This window comes from Protomyctophum parallelum (genome assembly GCF_964188405.1).
Source record: "Protomyctophum parallelum genome assembly, chromosome: 10".
NCBI classification, from domain to species: Eukaryota; Metazoa; Chordata; class Actinopteri; order Myctophiformes; family Myctophidae; genus Protomyctophum; species Protomyctophum parallelum.
The window spans coordinates 25834248-25851761 of record NC_139704.1 but is presented as its reverse complement, the minus strand read 5'-3'; the positions used below and the strand labels follow the sequence as shown (position 1 = coordinate 25851761).

General features: G+C 46.9%; 1 protein-coding gene across 1 annotated transcript in view; it reads right to left on the bottom strand.

Annotated features, from left to right (window-relative positions):
• lrmda (leucine rich melanocyte differentiation associated) overlaps positions 1 to 17514 on the bottom strand; it is a 297303-nt gene that overhangs the window by 84406 nt on the left and 195383 nt on the right. Inside the window, exon 5 of the mRNA XM_083775128.1 lies at positions 12569 to 12695. Within this exon, the coding sequence (XP_083631254.1) occupies positions 12569 to 12695 (127 nt within the window). The remainder of the gene's footprint in view (positions 1 to 12568; positions 12696 to 17514) is intronic.

The following is a 17514-nucleotide window of genomic DNA, read 5'->3' as shown; positions in this document are numbered from 1 at the left end:
TATTTCCAAATTTCCTCAAAATAACAGTTTTGGACATGCAAGGTTTCCACCCAACGTTGAAGATAAGCTACAAGGTGGAGGTGTCAAACCTACCTGTCCCCCCCCCCCCCCCACACACACACACACACACACCTGACCCGCGCATAGCCCTCGGGGACATTAATTATAGAACAGCCCGACTTGTTGAGAGAAGAGGAGAGCAGACAGACAGACAGACAGAGGGAGAGAGAGAGAGAAGAGAGAGATAAAAGTGAAGAGGATAAGACAAATGCTGAGATGTTGTTACAGAAGCTGTCACCTCCTAATCATGTCCTCCTCGCTGCGAAAGAGGTGATGCCGAGTTTGAACTCGATCAGGTTTCCTCCGTTCATCATCACAGGGGGGGTTGAGGGATGGATTACATTTAAAATGGTTCAGTAAAGATGGTCCTGACTGTTTCCCTTTCTAAGACACAGAGCATGTCATAGAATTAAACACTTAACCTGGCCTCCTATACTAGAAGAAAGTAGTGAAAATATAGCCGATCAACACATCGTGATCTATGGCTATTTCCTCTAGTTTTGGGTCCCCAGCAGGGAGAGGCGCAGACCCCCATCTGAAAATATGTTGTTCCGGGGACCCCCCAGAAGCAAAGATTTGAGTTAAAAACGTTCGCTCTGAAAGAATATATATCCAAAGATTTGCAATCACTTTTTCACGATATTTCAAAAGTAGCAGAACTACATTAGGCCTACATACAGCACAAATACAGTACAGCACCACTCTAAATGTATTGGCGTCAAAATATACTCTACTTACAGTACCAAAGTAAAACAAACATCAAACAAACAAACAAAATAAACATAAAAAAGCATCACATCATGTACTGTAGATTACTGTATATTAATAATAAGTAACTTGAAAGTAAAGTTTTCAAGTAAATGTAGAGGAGTATAAAAGCACAATATTTGATGTAGTGGAGTAGAAGTATAAATTATTGGAAAATGGAAATACTTGAGTAAAGTAAAAGTGTCTCAAAATGTGACTTAAGTGCAGTACTTGAGTAGATCCATGTAGTTACGTCCCACCACTGCAGGCACACAGAGCCATGCTGAAGTGTGTGTGTGTGTGTGTGTGTGTGTGTGTGTGTGTGTGTGTGTGTGTGTGTGTGTGTGTGTGCGAATGGCCCTGTGTACTCAGCAAACACGGACAGGCATCAAGCTGCCAGCGCGCGATCAAAGCCGCCTGTCCAAACAAAATGGAGACTTCTCCCTTTGAACATCGCCGCGTCAGATAAGACGACGCGGCACACAGTCATTGGATTCCCTGTCGTCTCGACAGCTCCCGTTTCTAATGGACCGAGGTGGATTTCACAAAACGCAAAACAACCCAGAGGTCAACGCATTTGAAGGTTACCCCCCCCCCCACCCTCCTTCCCGATCCCGTCTGGGGAAATGGAAATAAATAACGCACGATGTGTGTGCGCCTATTCTTTGTCAGGCGAGTGTCTTAATGATGCAGAGTTAACACATACTAAATAACAGCGTCTCCCCGCGCGCACTGACAGCCTCAGAAATAATTGACCAACGCGCTCCAAACTGAGACGCAGCAGGCAGAGAATTCAATCCTCCAGCTGACAGAACCCATTGAGCATGTCACCAGATTTTTGCATTATACACAAAGCATTGTCAGGTCAGGGATGCGGCCCCCATGCAAGGTATTTGCGATTGCATCTCTGAGGGTAAATTACCTGGGCTCTCCATAATATGGTCTAGTTAACTAATTTCCTGACAGCACACACCGACTCGCACAAGAGAAGTCTCCGATTTACGGCCTGTCAAAACGCATGATGGACTGTTCCTCCTGGCCCCCCCACACACTCACTCACTCTCGCCAACAATACCCCCCCTCCCTCCCGCTTTTCTTTTCTTCCAAATACTTGGCAGCCTCTCATCTAAGAGCCTCATATCCAATATCCTCTCTCAGTGCGCTGAGGACATCTCTAATTCTAGACAAAGACGTACAGCTGAAAGTGAACAAAAAGAAACATAACCTTATTATGTTTGAAGGCTATCAGCAGTGTGTCATTACATCCACAGTTCCCATGCAGGAATTACTGCAGGGGGGGGGGGAGGCGGGGGCCGTTAAAGCGACGCAACATGGATCTAAAAAAGAAAAGCCGAAACAAAAAAAACGCAGAGACAAAACAAGGAAATCCATTATCCCGAACTGAGCCGTATGCCATTGACAGGGACACACACATACAGTATATGGTGTCCTGTCATTTTGTTGTTATACACGTGTAAATCATTCTGTCTTTTCTGACAGAACAGAGGAGCTCCTGACAACCTAAAACCCAAACGGGCGGTCACCGGGGGAAACCCGATCCGTGGGCAGACAAAGCCAGAGTTTTACCTGCCCAAGCGCGACCTGCCACCGATAGCGACGCGCATGACAAAAGCCAACAGTGGCTTGTGTGAAGACTATAACCCCCCCCCCCCCCCCCCCCCCCCGGGGTTATAACCATACCATGTACAGGGACAATACGGGACTATAGCACCCCCCCCCCCCCCCCCCTCCGCCCTCAACCGCCAGCAAGGACCTCAGCCAGCGTCTGTTTAAAAGTTCACAAAGCTGCGCCAGAGTCCGTCTCCCCTTCCTCTCCGTCCTTTTCTTCACCAGAGTCCGTCTCCCCTTCCTCTCCGTCCTTTTCTTCCTCCCCCGTCTTTTCCTGCGCGGCCTCCATTCAGCCGGCCGGACGGACGGGAGGGCGGGCGGCGTGGCCAATCGCCACCGCCTCCACAATGACAGTAGGGGGAAACGCTATCTTTCATTACACCGAGTATAAATAGTGTAATCTATCAGCCCTGCCAATCAGGATGATTGATTATGGGCTGTCACGGGAGGAGAGTGACACATTAGAAAAGTTTGGTTAACAATGCCTGTGGCTGGTGCGCGGAGGAGGCCCTCGCTTAGCTGCCACCTCCCAGCTCAGTGATTAATGTGTTGTCAGCCTGTAATCCCACACCCACACTTAATGAGGCAAGAATTTATCATCTGGGCAGAGTGGCAGATGTCACGGGGAAAGGAATCCAAGTGGCTGGAAACAATATACTTCTTTTTTTCCCCCCTCTCTATCCCGTAGCCTGACATGTCTGACAAGCTCTAAAAACCACAAAGAAGGCCTCTGTAAGCACAAACTTCAATGGGGTGGGACACTCGGAGCTGGCTGGCGTCCTCTCTCGTACTTACTCCCTCTCTCTCTCTGTCTCTCTCTCTCTCACTCTTTGTCTTTCCTGAAAGTCAACAACTACTGCTGCTGCTGCTGACAGACGAGTCATTCTGTCCTCCTGTTGTGACTGGGGCATGTATGACCAATATAAATATTAAATGGGGGGGAAGTATAGTATTGTAAAAATATATTAATAATAATAAAAACATTGGTTAAAAAGGTTAATGCTCTAAGTTTGCTAGTAACCGTTGCTATGAGTTTTTGCTCAGTAACTCCAAGTCTTCTCCAAAAATACATTTGAATGAGGTCGGGATACCGATGTTGTCCAACCAGGAGAGAGAACAGAACACCACAAGGAAGTACGATCAACTTACAGTACATGTTTGTGTGTTATATGTATATGTATGTACTGTATGTATCATACAAACCGGAAAAGTCAAACTTTAAATTTTTAGACAGCGCTTATCTAGCGGAGATTATAAGCTACAGCATCAGCAACGCTCATTACCGTCATCATGTGACACTCGCACGTCGCAAAGCAACAACGGCACTACTTTTCATCATCTGATAAAAATCAGAATCATTGGGATTATAATAAGTGAGCCGGGGCCACAGATGAGAATCGACTTCAAAGCCATTCATAATGTGAGTGTTGAGACGATGGCGATTAACATCAACCAGAAGAGGGGGAGAGAGAGAGACCGTGAGAGACAAACAAATAGCTGTTTTGCTACATACCCAAAGTTTGGCACGCAACCCAGAAACCCCCCAGTGGAGGGGTTTAAGACTTGACACAAAGTGTTACTCACAACAAAAACACACAAATACACGCCAGCTGTCTGTCAAATGGGGTCGCTCGCAGCATCTCTGTGTCACCACAAGGAGCAATAGAGAGAAAATCTGCGTGATTTCCGGTAGCCATATGAGGGCCACCGTCACCACTGGGACTCTGTGGCTCTGTAAAAGCCGAACGTAGCCCGCACGTGCCACAAATAGCCAGAGCTACAAGCTCTGGCGACGTGCTGTGGGCTTGTAGCTCTGGCTATCTCAGGCTGAAGTGTGAATTGAGGTGGGGCGGCTTATAGCGGCTAAAAGCACCCGTTTGGTAAGTAGTGTAACTGAAGTGAGAAAATGGGATGGGATCCGTATGGGTTTTCACCGGTGACACCGTGGCGGGGCTATATAGATGACAGGGGCTCATTCTTAACGGAGAAAGAGAGAGGCTGTGAGTCACGGATATATAATCCAACAAATATCCCGTTTGTGTGCCGTTTCCTGTTTTTTGTTTAAAAAAATAAGAAAAAAACACAGGGCTTCGATTTCGAGAAACTTTACACTAAAAAGGAACATTCCTGAAGACTTAAATCCGAGTTTGGGCAAAAGTAAGGAGAGCTCTGTAAAATGCCACGCTCGGATGGCTCAATGTCATTGCTACAATAAAATGAACGGCATGCGTATACGTTATTTTTATGGACTAACAAGGGGGGGAAAAGAGAAAGAAGGCTCGCCTCTCAATAATCACATAATTTGTCAAAGTTTATGAAAACTCTATATCAGTAAAGGGAGAGAGAGAGACACACGTGATTACTGCTGACCAGGGTTCGACTCATTTTTGACAGGCCTCAAACCCAACCACTAAACACAGGAGACGGCAAGACAACAAATGCTTCACCACAGAGACTCACCATGCATGTTTCCATTGCCAGCAGAGAGAGAGAGAGAGAGAGAGAGAGAGAGAGAGAGAAAGGGGGAAAATCAGTTAATATAACCCGGGCTGCGCCAATGTCTAATAAAAAGCCTTTAAACACACACACACGCACACGCACACACACACACACACACACACACACACACACACACACACACACACACACACACACACACACACACACACACACACACACACACACACACACACACACACACACACACACACACACCACACATGTTTGTTTTTATGCCGTGCATTTGGCCAAAAGTGAGGAACACATCCATCATGGCTCTCGCGTTGAAAGTGACGCGACTCTCGGGTCACGCATCCCCATGTCTCCGGGCTTTGAACGAGCTCTGTAAATCAATCCTGGCACTATTACTTACAATTAAATGTGCTTTAAAGTTTTACTGTGTGTTTATGATGTGCAGGGCCTGGAAGATTTATGTGGACATTGTGACTCACTCCCTCTAATTGCCGTTGTTTTCCGGGACTCTAACCCCCGCCTGACCTCTCCTCTCCCCAGCTGCCAGAGCACTCTGGCCCGGGATGGGAGGGATGGGGGGGCTGGGGGGGCTGTCAGCACCGGGCCCAACGCCGGACGGGTCCGACACCTCATAGTCTAAACCAGATATATATTGGTCGCTGTCGGGCGGAAACCTCCTATCTTCATATTCTAACTTTCATCATGCACAAACATTGAGAAACACACACACGTGTACCTGAGGAGCATTTGGAACACTGCTCTCTGGATTTATCTGGCACGAGGGACGCAGCATCTTTCAACTATCGGGGGGAAACTAAACACGTCCAACATATTTTAAACAGACACAACTTTCGTGGGATGAAGATGCGTCCTTAAATGACAGAGAACAGCGTTTCCTCGAGTGATGCAATTAGCGGAATTTAAGACTTTCGTGCTTTCTGTGTGTGTGGGGGGTGGGGGGGAATTGAGAGGAAGCAGATCATACAATCGACTCGATCCATCAGCGTGTTTATTTGTCCAAACATAAAGCAGGCAGGGGCCTATTATGGTTACATATGGCTCACACTACCACTCAATCCATAATGCTGGCCATGCTCCATCCATCCATACCGATTCAGGAATGTGTCAAGAACCAAAAGGAGGAGAGATCAAGATGTATATAATGGCGGAGCCCGGGGTGGAAATACAGAAAACCAGCGCGGTAATAAACTTGCTTCCACAGCAATCTGCCGGGGCCGTATATTTCTGCCCCTGTTGAGAGCCGTATTCTTCCCAGTTCCCTCCGAGGACACATTTGTTCAGCAAAAATGATTTCAGCAAACCCACCCCATCACTGACGGCACATTCACAAAGCACAATATTGCATGCCGTTTGTTATGTTTGAGGTCTTTGGGGGAACTCATAATTCTCCGGTGCAAGGGGGGGGGGGGGGGGGGTGAATGTGGCAACATGGTTTACTGGTGGTGGCGCACACCGGAGAGATCTGAGAAAGAGAGGGCCAACAACCGATCTGAAATATACCCCTTCAGGTCTTTTTACGGAAGAGCTGCCAATGCGAAGAGAGGAAGAGAAAAGGCTGTGGTGATGTACAGGAGGACATAATGCCCCCATCATGGGTCTCTAAATTATCCACACAATCTATCTTAAACCGTCCTACAACAACAGCGCCGCACGTCGGAAAATAGCCAACCTGCAAGCTTGCAGCGAACAAAACAATTGAGATTTGGACCGGTCTCCTCCTCAGCGCAAACTCAAAATGAATGCCTGCTGCTGACTAAAACAGGTTAACGTCTGCAAAAAAAGGAAAAACACACACACACACACACTCCAAAGATCCACTTGAGGACTTTCCTGGCTCTGTCACTGTCAATTCCAGCGACGAGCCGTTACCCCGCGTGCAGCAGAGGCTCATGGGACATCGGGGGGAGCTGGCTCGAGCCACCCTGCAATGCAGTCTGCTTTGCATTATACACAGGGGGGAGAGAGAGAGAGAGAGAGAGAGAGAGAGCAACTTCTTGTCCCCGGTGCTAGAAAATCCAGTCAGGAAAATCACGCGTCCGGGCATAAATTTAAGTGACACCCGCTGAACGCTTATGGCACTGACACGGCTACGTTACTGTACGGGGTCGTGTTTTAGCGGGATATCGAGGGGTGGGAGGGGAGTGCAGTCACTTATACCCGCTGCGAAAAAATGCTCTTTTCTAGCATGTGGCAAGGAATGGAGGAATGGGAGTCAAATGTTGCTCTATAACTGGTTGAGAATCCGTGCTCTATAACTGGTTGAGAATCTGTTCTTCTAAGCGGGGCGCTTGGACATCTGAAAACAGAGCACGTTGTCAAAGTGTTGTGATAGACATGGTCAGTACAGCCCCAAGGTTTCAGCAATATATGCTGTGGGCTCTGTGGCAGCGCGTGTATGTATGTGTGCCGTGTGTGTGCACGTGTGTGCACGTGTGTGTGTGTGTGTGTGTGTGTGTGCGCGGGGGGGGAGTTAGGAAAGACGCCAAAGTGTACCACATGTATTTTCCAAAAGTCCAAATGGCTCTGCGTGGTTTAACGCCATCGCATTCCATGACCTCTAACTCCTGAAAGAGAATTATCGCATTATGGCATTCCAACACGCCCAATTTCCCAAAATACAGCTCAAGGCTTTTCCACTCTGACTCTGCTTAGTGTTGCGTTTTCTTTTTTTTTTGGTGAATAGCCTCCGCTGAGTTTGTCCCTGTTTATTCCAGGTATTTATTCATCATGTTGTTGTCCCTCGGCTCCCTCGTCTCATTTGCCTCTTAACCCATTTTGACCTGAGATTTTTTCAAAAATAGTAGACCTACAAGCTCGTAGCGCGCCACTCGGTGGCACGCTATGAGCTTGTAGATCTGCTATTTTTCAATAGCTAAAGCATAACATAATGCTAACACCAAAAGGGGTTCCCGCCCAAAATGGATTAACGTTTTTAGCTCCACTATATTGTCCGTTCCACTCAGCAAATCCAATGAAACAAAGTCCCAAAGGAGAAAATTACCCCCCTCTCGTATATGGTTGGAAGCGGACGAAAACACCAAAATATACAGATATGTCAGAGACAGCTTGTTGTCACCCACTTATGGTGTCATGACCACTCCAGCATGAAAGGACTCAATTAACACTTCAACCCTGGGGTCCCTGCTTTTGGCACCTCATATAGTAGAATTATTACGTGTTTTACTTTTTCAAAAATCTCCTTTTCAAATGTTATATACCGTAATTTCCGGACTATAAGCCGCACCTGAATATAAGCCGCACCAGCCAAATTTAGGGAAAATCACGTATACAAGCCGCACCGGACTATAAGCCGCACCGGACTATAAGCCGCAGCTACGTTAGCTCAGAGCCTGAGATGGTTCTGCGTTAGCTGTAAAAATCCATAGATTAGCCGCACCGTTGTATAAGCCGCAGGGTTCAAATCATGGGTAAAAAGCAGCGGCTTATAGTCCGGAAATTACGGTAATATTAATATTATATAACCCCCACAATTACAACACAATTATATCTAAAGTCAAAATAATCGTTTGTAAGTTGTTGAAATGAGCTGCAAAATTATCATCTGTGAGACAACTTCTACCTGCAGAAATATGGTGCTATTTTTTATTTTATTACATTTTTCGACAAAGGTTGACTTTGTGATGGCTCGGAGCACTCTTAAGATTAAGACTTGATTCAGTTAAATCTGTACTTGCAAATGGCTTGACCGTGAACACTTCTGTGTGTGTGTGTGTGTGTGTGTCTCTGTGTTTGCATGCGCATGTGTGTGCATGCGCTTGTGCGTGTGCGTGTGCATGTGCGTGCATGCGCTTGTGCGTGCGCTTGTGCGTGCGTGCCCCTGCTTTCTTTTTTCTCCTGAAAACAACCAGCCATTTGGCTCTCTGGATGTGATTTAGGAGACATGGAAAACGTCGGGAATGTACGAAAAGTTATGCTATTCATATTGTACTAAAGTACCATAACTGCTTTATCAGAACCATGTGGCGGCCCACAGTGCCCTGCCATAATGGCATGATTGAAAAGCAGTTTAAACTGTGGTCACACTCCATTCTGACGTGACTCAACGGAGGTCTCCAGAGTTCAGCCCGCTGCCTCTGTCATAGCATGGCCGCTAACCGTTTCCAATATATCACGCTCCGGGTATGATCTGATAGAGAACGGGGAGGCTTGTTCTGATTTACGCCCGCCATAAGAAGGGCATGCATCACAACCCGCTATAGGTTACAGCTGCCCGTATGGAATAATACGGCCGTCGTCACAATGTATCGATTGTGTGTGTCGTGGCTGACGGCGGCGGGAAGATGGCGCGCGTCAGACGTTTGTCAAGGGAAACGTTGTTTCCATTCGTTTGGAACGTTTGGAACTCTTATCTCTGTGTTAGTTTTTTAACCCATTTTGACCTGCAGATCAGATTCTAAACATGTCTTCTACATCCTGACAGTTTTCTGAAAAAGCTATGGTTCTATGTCAGTCGTTCTTCGATTTTTCTAAAATAGCAGACCTACAAGCTTGTAGATCTGCTATTTTTCAATAGCTAAAGCATGACATGATGCTAACACCAAAAGGGGATCCCGCCCAAAATGGGTTAAAGATTAGTTTTTTTTGGCTTTTGTGCCTTTATTGATAGTTACAGTGAAGACGGACAGGAAAGAGGGAGAGAGAGAACGGGAGAGACATGCAGCAAAGGTCGTCATGAACGGGACCCGAACACGCGACACGCTGTCAGGCCAGAGCCTATTATGTGGCAGCGCCTGGATCACTTGGCCAGCGGGCGCCATATCTCTATATTTTAACTTTCTGTGTTTATTTTTTTCGTAATTGAACCCCCCGCTTGATCATACTATAGCGCCACACAAAATACTTTTGACGCTTTTTAATTTGATTCCTGTAAGGAACGGTATGGTTTCCACCACCAGAGATCAATACCCTTTGTTGTACTTCGAATAGTGAAAATAACAGATCTACTTAGCTCACAATGTGTCGCTTTGTGAACCCTTTTTTTTGGCAGAATGTTTGCCAATTTTAACCCAGTTAATTTTGTGAAACGTTCACCTATTATGACACGCCCAGAATACGGTTGCTAAGGGTTCGCGCGGTTATGAAATCAACTTCAAATGCAGCAGAATTTGACAGATACATCCCCAAATTGCTTTGTTTGTCCCCCGCGTTTTATTTCTCCATTACAGACATTAATTGAGACTCAAAGGACATCTCAGGAGACAGCCAGACAGCTAATTACCATGCTTTGTAATGAAGCTAATGCCAGACGCCGCCCGCCCGCCGCGGTTATGAGCGACACCCCGCTGCACTAGACATAAAAGCAAAACACAAATATCTAATTACGCCATCGCCATCTCCCCTCCCCCCCAACCCCATGCTTCTCCCATTTTGTCGGCAGCAGCACTCATGTCTTAATTGGTGACCCGCGCCATTGGTCAGCGTGCTACCGCTCCGATGATGGGAGCCAATTAGAGGCGAGAGGTACACATGCCCTGTCGCGTCGGCTACAGCCGACACGTCATGTCTCATCTGACTCAAAACAAACGTTATTGGGGGTGTGGGTGTGTGTGTGTGTGTGTGTGGGGGGGGGGATCGTTGCCATTGACGTCCCAGGGGGCCTCGGCACGGGACATGTCCGGTCACACTCAAAACATCTCTGTTCCAGAGCGGACCTTATACCTCACGCAGACCGACTCCAAAGCAGCCGAGCGGGAGGAAAAAAAAGAGAGAGAAAAAAAATGCAAGTGCAAAGACGTTGAATATAATGAGAGGAAGGCACAATTACATCAAAGCTGTAACCTTTTACTTTGCGTAAGGAATAAATAATCATGTGCAGCATGGTTCAAAAGCACAAACATATAAAAACACACACACATCATGTCAACTGGAATCACAGAGATTATCTGGGCTTTCATCTGAGGGCTGCAGCGACCAAAGCAAACATTTCTCTTCCACTGACAGGCTGTGTAAATAAAATCTTACAAAGTGACTCTCGCCTGCCAAAAAGCATTGTAAAGGTCCCCCCGCTTCCTTTTATATAAAGTGGATGAGCCGTGTTTTCACTCCGCTCGCCATCTACCAAACACGGCAGACCGGGGGGTTAAATCATTGCAATGTTTTAACTTTTCCTCGCTTGCCACTTGCACGAAAAGAATGGAGAACAAAGCGTCGCGTGAACTGACACGAAGACTACAGTACACCATCTTAGCTGATTGTCTGCGACGATAAATATTTTGTTTTCCCCGTTGCACTTTTAAACCCCCGCTTCAACTCGCATGCTTCTGATTTGTCATTTGGCAAGCGGCTTTGTTCTTCTCGCCACTCCGGATCCATCCTTACCTCCCGGGCTCTCTCTCTCTCTCTCTCTCTGTCTCTGTCTCTCTCTCGTCAGAGCAGAGCCCGTGGGGATCCATCCGGAGGAATGGCAGACAAAGGGCCCGGCTTGATCCGTACAGTAAATATTTCATGATCCTGCAATTACACCAAATCAAGTCAGAGCCAAAACTATGTTCATTTACACCGTGCTGTCGCATGGGGGCTTTATGGCGAAAGGAATGGTGTATATTTACCAACAGCTCTAATTAGTCCTGTGTCCCCAAAAACAATGCGAGGAGGAGGAGGGGTGGTAACAGGAGACGGGAGGAATAAGTGCAACGGCCCGGGTGATAATTAAGCGGTTGTGACTGGCATGTACGTGCGCTGTCACTCCGATCGCCACCCGTGTCATACCGGGTGACACAACCGCAGCCGGACAGCCACACGTCCACTTTGATCTGGACTCATGCATACAGAATGAGGTCAGTCTGCGGTCACATGCACACACACAGACGCGTGCACACGCACACACACACACACACACACACACACACACACACTTCTAAGCACTGACGTGTGCACATGCACACACACACACACACACACACACACACACACACACACACACAAACGCATGCATGGACGCACGCACACACAAACATCAACATTTTAGGACTGCAATTTTATGAATTACATGATTTATGCACATATTGAACTCCAACCCTAGCTGAAGCCCACAAATAACCATGTTGAGAGCTTGTAGATCAATTTTCAGTGTGCTGCACCAGTGAAGAACTGAGTACAAATCTGGCATAAATCTAACCTATAACCCCTAACCTCTAAATGTGTTACCTGAATCTTTTCCTAATTGTAAACTCAAGACTAAATATCATTTTCAACCATTCTCTTGAGAGGATCATGTCTGTTTATCAACTTCTACTATACTTGTGGGGACATTTGGCCCTCACAACGCCTGCTCGCTCACTCTCTTCGTCTTATTAAACGGACACTATCCTCAGAAGAGTGAATGTTTGAGAGAGAGACACAGAGAGAGAGAGAGAGTGTGTGTGCTTGGTTGAGGCATCTGTTCAAAGGGCCACAGCAGCGCCCCTGTAAGGAGAGATTGACACACGGGCCGTGCACAGGACGAAAGGAGGGAGAGAGATGAAAGAAAAGAGAAAAAAAAGAGAAGAGAGGAAGGCGGTTGAATGTGACAAATTCGCCAGAGAGCGTGATCTGGTGAACTTCAGAGGAAAAAGGAACCGCATTCAACACGTCTGGTGGCAGCGGCAGGAAGGAGCGGGGACGGCTTAGCCTAACTCACCGTGTCAGACTTGGGCTTGACCACTTTCATGAACGCGCCTCTCGCCTTCGCCTCCGCCACTTCTCTCCTCGTCACCTTCCTGCTGTCGAGAAACTTCAGCCGAGGCAACTTGTGCAGAACAAAGTACCTGAGAGGAGAAAGAGAGAGAGAGATTGACAGATTGTGTGTGAGAGAGGGAGAGAAAAGAAAACAGTCTTAAAACATGTGTTTCGGTGGTGTGTGTGGAAACCTTGAAACATGCATGAAAACAAACAAACAAACTGATGAAAACAGCGTGGCATTTATTGGTGCAAAGCATGCCGGCATTAATCAATGTGACAGAAAACACCAACATACATCACGCGCAAAAAGAAGAAGAGAAGCCTTATTAACTATAATATTTAACAGCAATGCAGATTTGCAACGATATCGGTTCTCGTATACACACACATAATAACCTTCAAAAGGTGATAAAAATAAAAAGGACGACACGTATAAATAGAACGAAAGGAGATCCAAATCCGTCTGCCAGAGAGCTGTCATTCTGTAAGCATCACATCAGATCTTTACAGACACTCTCCGTCTTTCATTGAGGAGGGGGGGGGGGGGGGGAGAGAGAGAAAAAAAACCGTCAGGAGATAATGGTGGGAATACACAGATGACAACAGATCCTTTCACAGGCAGGCGTGGATGGAGAAGGAGCCGGTATGTCATGCTGGCGGGGGCTGGCTGGCAGTCGAAAAAGACATGCAAGCAGTGCCTCTAAGTGAAGGGTGCGAAGGGACGTGGTGGATATGGGCACCGACAGGACCCGCGTGTGGGGAGAGGGGAGAGCCGTGACAAATTGATGATGGCGATGGTGATGAGGGGAAATGGCGCGCTCACGCGCATGCACACACACACACACACACACACACACACACACACACACACACACACACACGCACACGCACACACACACAAAAAAGAGAAAAGGAACTTGTCAAGTTTTCAACACCTGAGGATTATGAGGTGGGCATGTGGAGGCTTCCCACCACTCCATTGACAATGACATTAACGTGTCTTAAGTAAAAACTAATGGCCCACGTATGTTGCAGCAGCACGTTGCACTGCCACAATGTAGCGGGGGTTAATTGTGTTGGCAAAGAGGAGAGCGGAGTAGGGTTTGGTTGGGGCGACATCAAAGACATTATACATAGATCCCCCTTAATCAGGGGTGGAAAAGTACACTTACTCGAGTACCGTACAATTTTACTTGTTTACTTTACTTGTACTTACTTTTTTTACTTTGGTGCTGTATTTTGACCCAATATGTTTGTACTTGTACTCAATTATTGACCTTACAGATCACACAGTAGGCCTGGTCCTATAACCCTATAGGAACCCAGAGTGCAGTGCTGCCACGTATGCTTATTATAAGTGACTTTTTTTTCTGTGAAGTAGCTTAGTAGTAAATATTGGTAGGTATGGGTTGGGACTCGAGTGGGGTTGTTTCTAAAGTGTAGTTTCCAATGGTTCTCAATCATCTTCGTGTCAAGTACCCCAACATAGAGTTAATAAAATGTATTTGTCCCCAACCCCTATCTGTTTCGTGGCAGCGGGCACCGTACCAGATTTGTGTTCAGACTTTTTTTTAAGAAAAAAGCAGATCTACAAGCTTGCGTTGCATATCAATGTGTTGCCACATAATACGTACACACAGTATAGATCTAAAGTGCTCATGTGGTCTATTAATAGTCACTTCTTCTGGGCTTGTTTTCCTAGACCCGGTTGCTTATTTCTCTCACAACATCTGGCAACACTAGTGCCCCTGTGCCAGAGTGTAGAGTAGGAGAGTAGCGACATGCTTTGATCTCACCGCAAAGTGGGTGCCTATGGGCTATAGTTCCAATACATTGCTCCTATGGCTGGAACTATCCCATTGAGATAAAATGAGCACATTCCATTGTTAAATGGGAGTCAACGCTAGTGTCACCACTCTCTTTCTATATTATTACTCTGCCCCGTGCATGCAGCACAACCAATCCAGATCCCCCGTCCCCGTCCCGTCCCCCTGCTCCCTTCCTGCACCTCTCTCTCCCCCCGTTAAAAGGGCCCGGGCCCTCTTGTTCGGGACAGCATTTCCATGATGAAACGTGAGGATGCCCTTGGGAGACATGAAGCGAGGTCATTGTGAGCAGGTGACCCGCCCATCACCGGGTCACGGCGGATGACAAGGCTCTGTCAGCCGGAGGGGATATTAATGATTCAAGCCGACCGCAGAGGGAGGCCAGAGGGAGCCGCCCGCACCGCCCGGGGAACAGAGAGAGGGGAGGTGTAAAACAAATCCAGGGTGAAGAAAAAAAGAAAAAAAGAAGGAAATCATACCTATTGAACACCAACGTATTATTTGCAGACTGAGGAAGTTTATAATTGTCAACAAAATCGTAAAATATCCCATTAATCGATGAATTAATAATAATAGTTTGTGGTATACCGTTAACTGTTGTATAAAAGCAATATCACACTCAAGGTTGTGCTGTTGTACTGAACATGCAACTCGAGCACGTGGCCGTGATTATCTTGAGCACTCAAAAAAACTCGTGCCTGTACGAGCGAGTCACAGCCATGCTGATAAGACACATGCACTCCTTCCTTCTCATGTTATATGACTTATAATCAAACACTCAATCACGTTGATAACCATAACATAATTGTGCCATTGTCCTCTCGATCCATTCTCCGTGTCGGAGGCATAATGACAAATGTAGAAGCCATGACCGTTCAATTGTCCCTGGAACAGAGTAGGTGAACACAACAATGGCCAGGTGGTGGAGGTGACGCCGCCCCTCAGGCCAAATAGCCCTTCTATAGGCCCTCTGATCCCTAGCCGCTGATACCGTCTCCTAGAACACGGCCGCAAACATGTCACCCAACAATAGGCTCAAAAGGCAGGTCACGTTACGACACAAGCACCGCCGCACAGTTCAAGACACTTCCCTTTGTCACCAAAATAAATAAAATAAAAATACACAGGGAAAACCTGCATGAATGGCAACGGTGCACGCGCACGCACACACACACACACACACACACACACACACACACACACACACGCATGCACGCATCGTGATCCTGACCACCAACCTCAATCTCTTCCTAATTGTTATCTTGTTATCATTTCAACTATAAAACAACAACTTCTCTTGAGCAGGAAAGCTGTCCTCACAATGTCTATTTTTCTTGTGGGGACATTATTTGGCCCGCAACAAGTAGTAAGCTATAATTAGTGCACGCACGCACGCGGATTGAGAGGACACACACACACACACAGTTTTGAACATCCTTTGTTATTGTAGTACCTCAGACGGCCACTGAGGATGAGCAGCCAGCCAGCCAGCCAGCCAGCCAGCCAGCCAGCCAGCCAGCCAGCCAGCCAGCCAGCCAGCCAGCCAGCCAGCCAGCCAGCCAGCCAGCCCACAGACAGACAGAGGGGGGGGGGGGGGGGGGGGGGGGGGGGGGGGGGGGGGGGGGGGGGGGGGTTCTGTGTCATTGGACTAATTGGGGGACGCCGATGCAAGGCGACAGGGTATTTCACTTGAGAGACCAGCAGAGAGTTCCAGGGGCACACATACAGGGGCTGGGTATTTATTGCCCAAGGCCAGGCCTGTCACGACCCGCTCGCTGCAGCCTTGTCAAACATGGAATCTGCATCAAGCTTAAATTGATGTTTTACCGCATTGACACATTATGAATATTACATCACAGGGCCGTAGACGCTGTCAGTCAGAGCAGAATGGCTTCCCTCAGCAGTTGTAAGACAAGCATGATGCAAGGTGAGAGAGAGGGGGGAGAGAGAGAGAGAGAGAGAGAGAGAGAGAGAGAGGGGGGGGGGGGTGTACACAGGGACCTGAGAGCATGTGTGTGAGAGAGAGAGAGAGAGAGAGAGATAGGGGGGGGGGTACACAGGGACCTGAGAGCATGTGTGTGAGAGAGAGAGAGAGAGAGAGAGAGAGAGAGAGAGAGAGAGAGAGAGAGAGAGAGAGAGACGAAAGGAGTGAGAAAGAGAAAGACCATTCAGTGCATGGGTGGTTAATGATTAATAGGCAGCACAGAGTCAGAAACAAGCACTTAGGGCTTAAACAGACAAAAGAGAGAGTATGCTTTTGGCCTTTTATCGCATTTCATGTAAAGGAGCCTGACAAATGGTGGTCACGTTGCATGACTTGAGGCCTGGCTTGATGTTTAATGCATAATCTCCTCTGTTACGCCAGGGTAGTAAACACTCATTTGTGGCAGTGACTAGTCACACATGAAATCAAATTTTTTTCCTCTCTCTCTCTCTCTCTCTCTCTCTTTTTTTTCTTCCGCAAACCAGAACGTAGAGAGGCCCTGTTGACAAAGCTTTTTAGAGTGATGTGGTTGAATCCACAATCGGCCGCTTGTGAAATGTGTTAGTAGGCTGGCTGGCTGGCTGGGTCCACTCTCACACAGCCACCTAACTTTACACCATCAAAACACAGAAAAACTTTTCCTGAACAAACACCATTTCTCAACCGTCATATTATAATACCTACCTATACGTACCTACCAATCCATCTATCTAATCTAATTAGTTTTGGATTAATGAGTTCTGCTTTCACTCTCTGTCACGTTCATAGCTTTTAGCACACAGAATACTTTGATGTACACTACAGAACCGCGATGACGGATGCCCGTTATGATTAACTGATGCTAAATTCCACTATTGACAGATTGTGTGTGTACTCATTACATTCACTGTCAGCAGACTACATATATTATCCACACATACCCAATGGCCGGCTGACACTCTACATACATCATCTTCAAAGCCACTGTCAATAGGCTGTACATATATCCTATCCATTCACAGGCCATGTATGCGTGTTTACTGGTTATAGGTTGCACATTACAATAGTATTTATTGATAGAATATTCATAATAATGACATATTATGTCAACTCCAC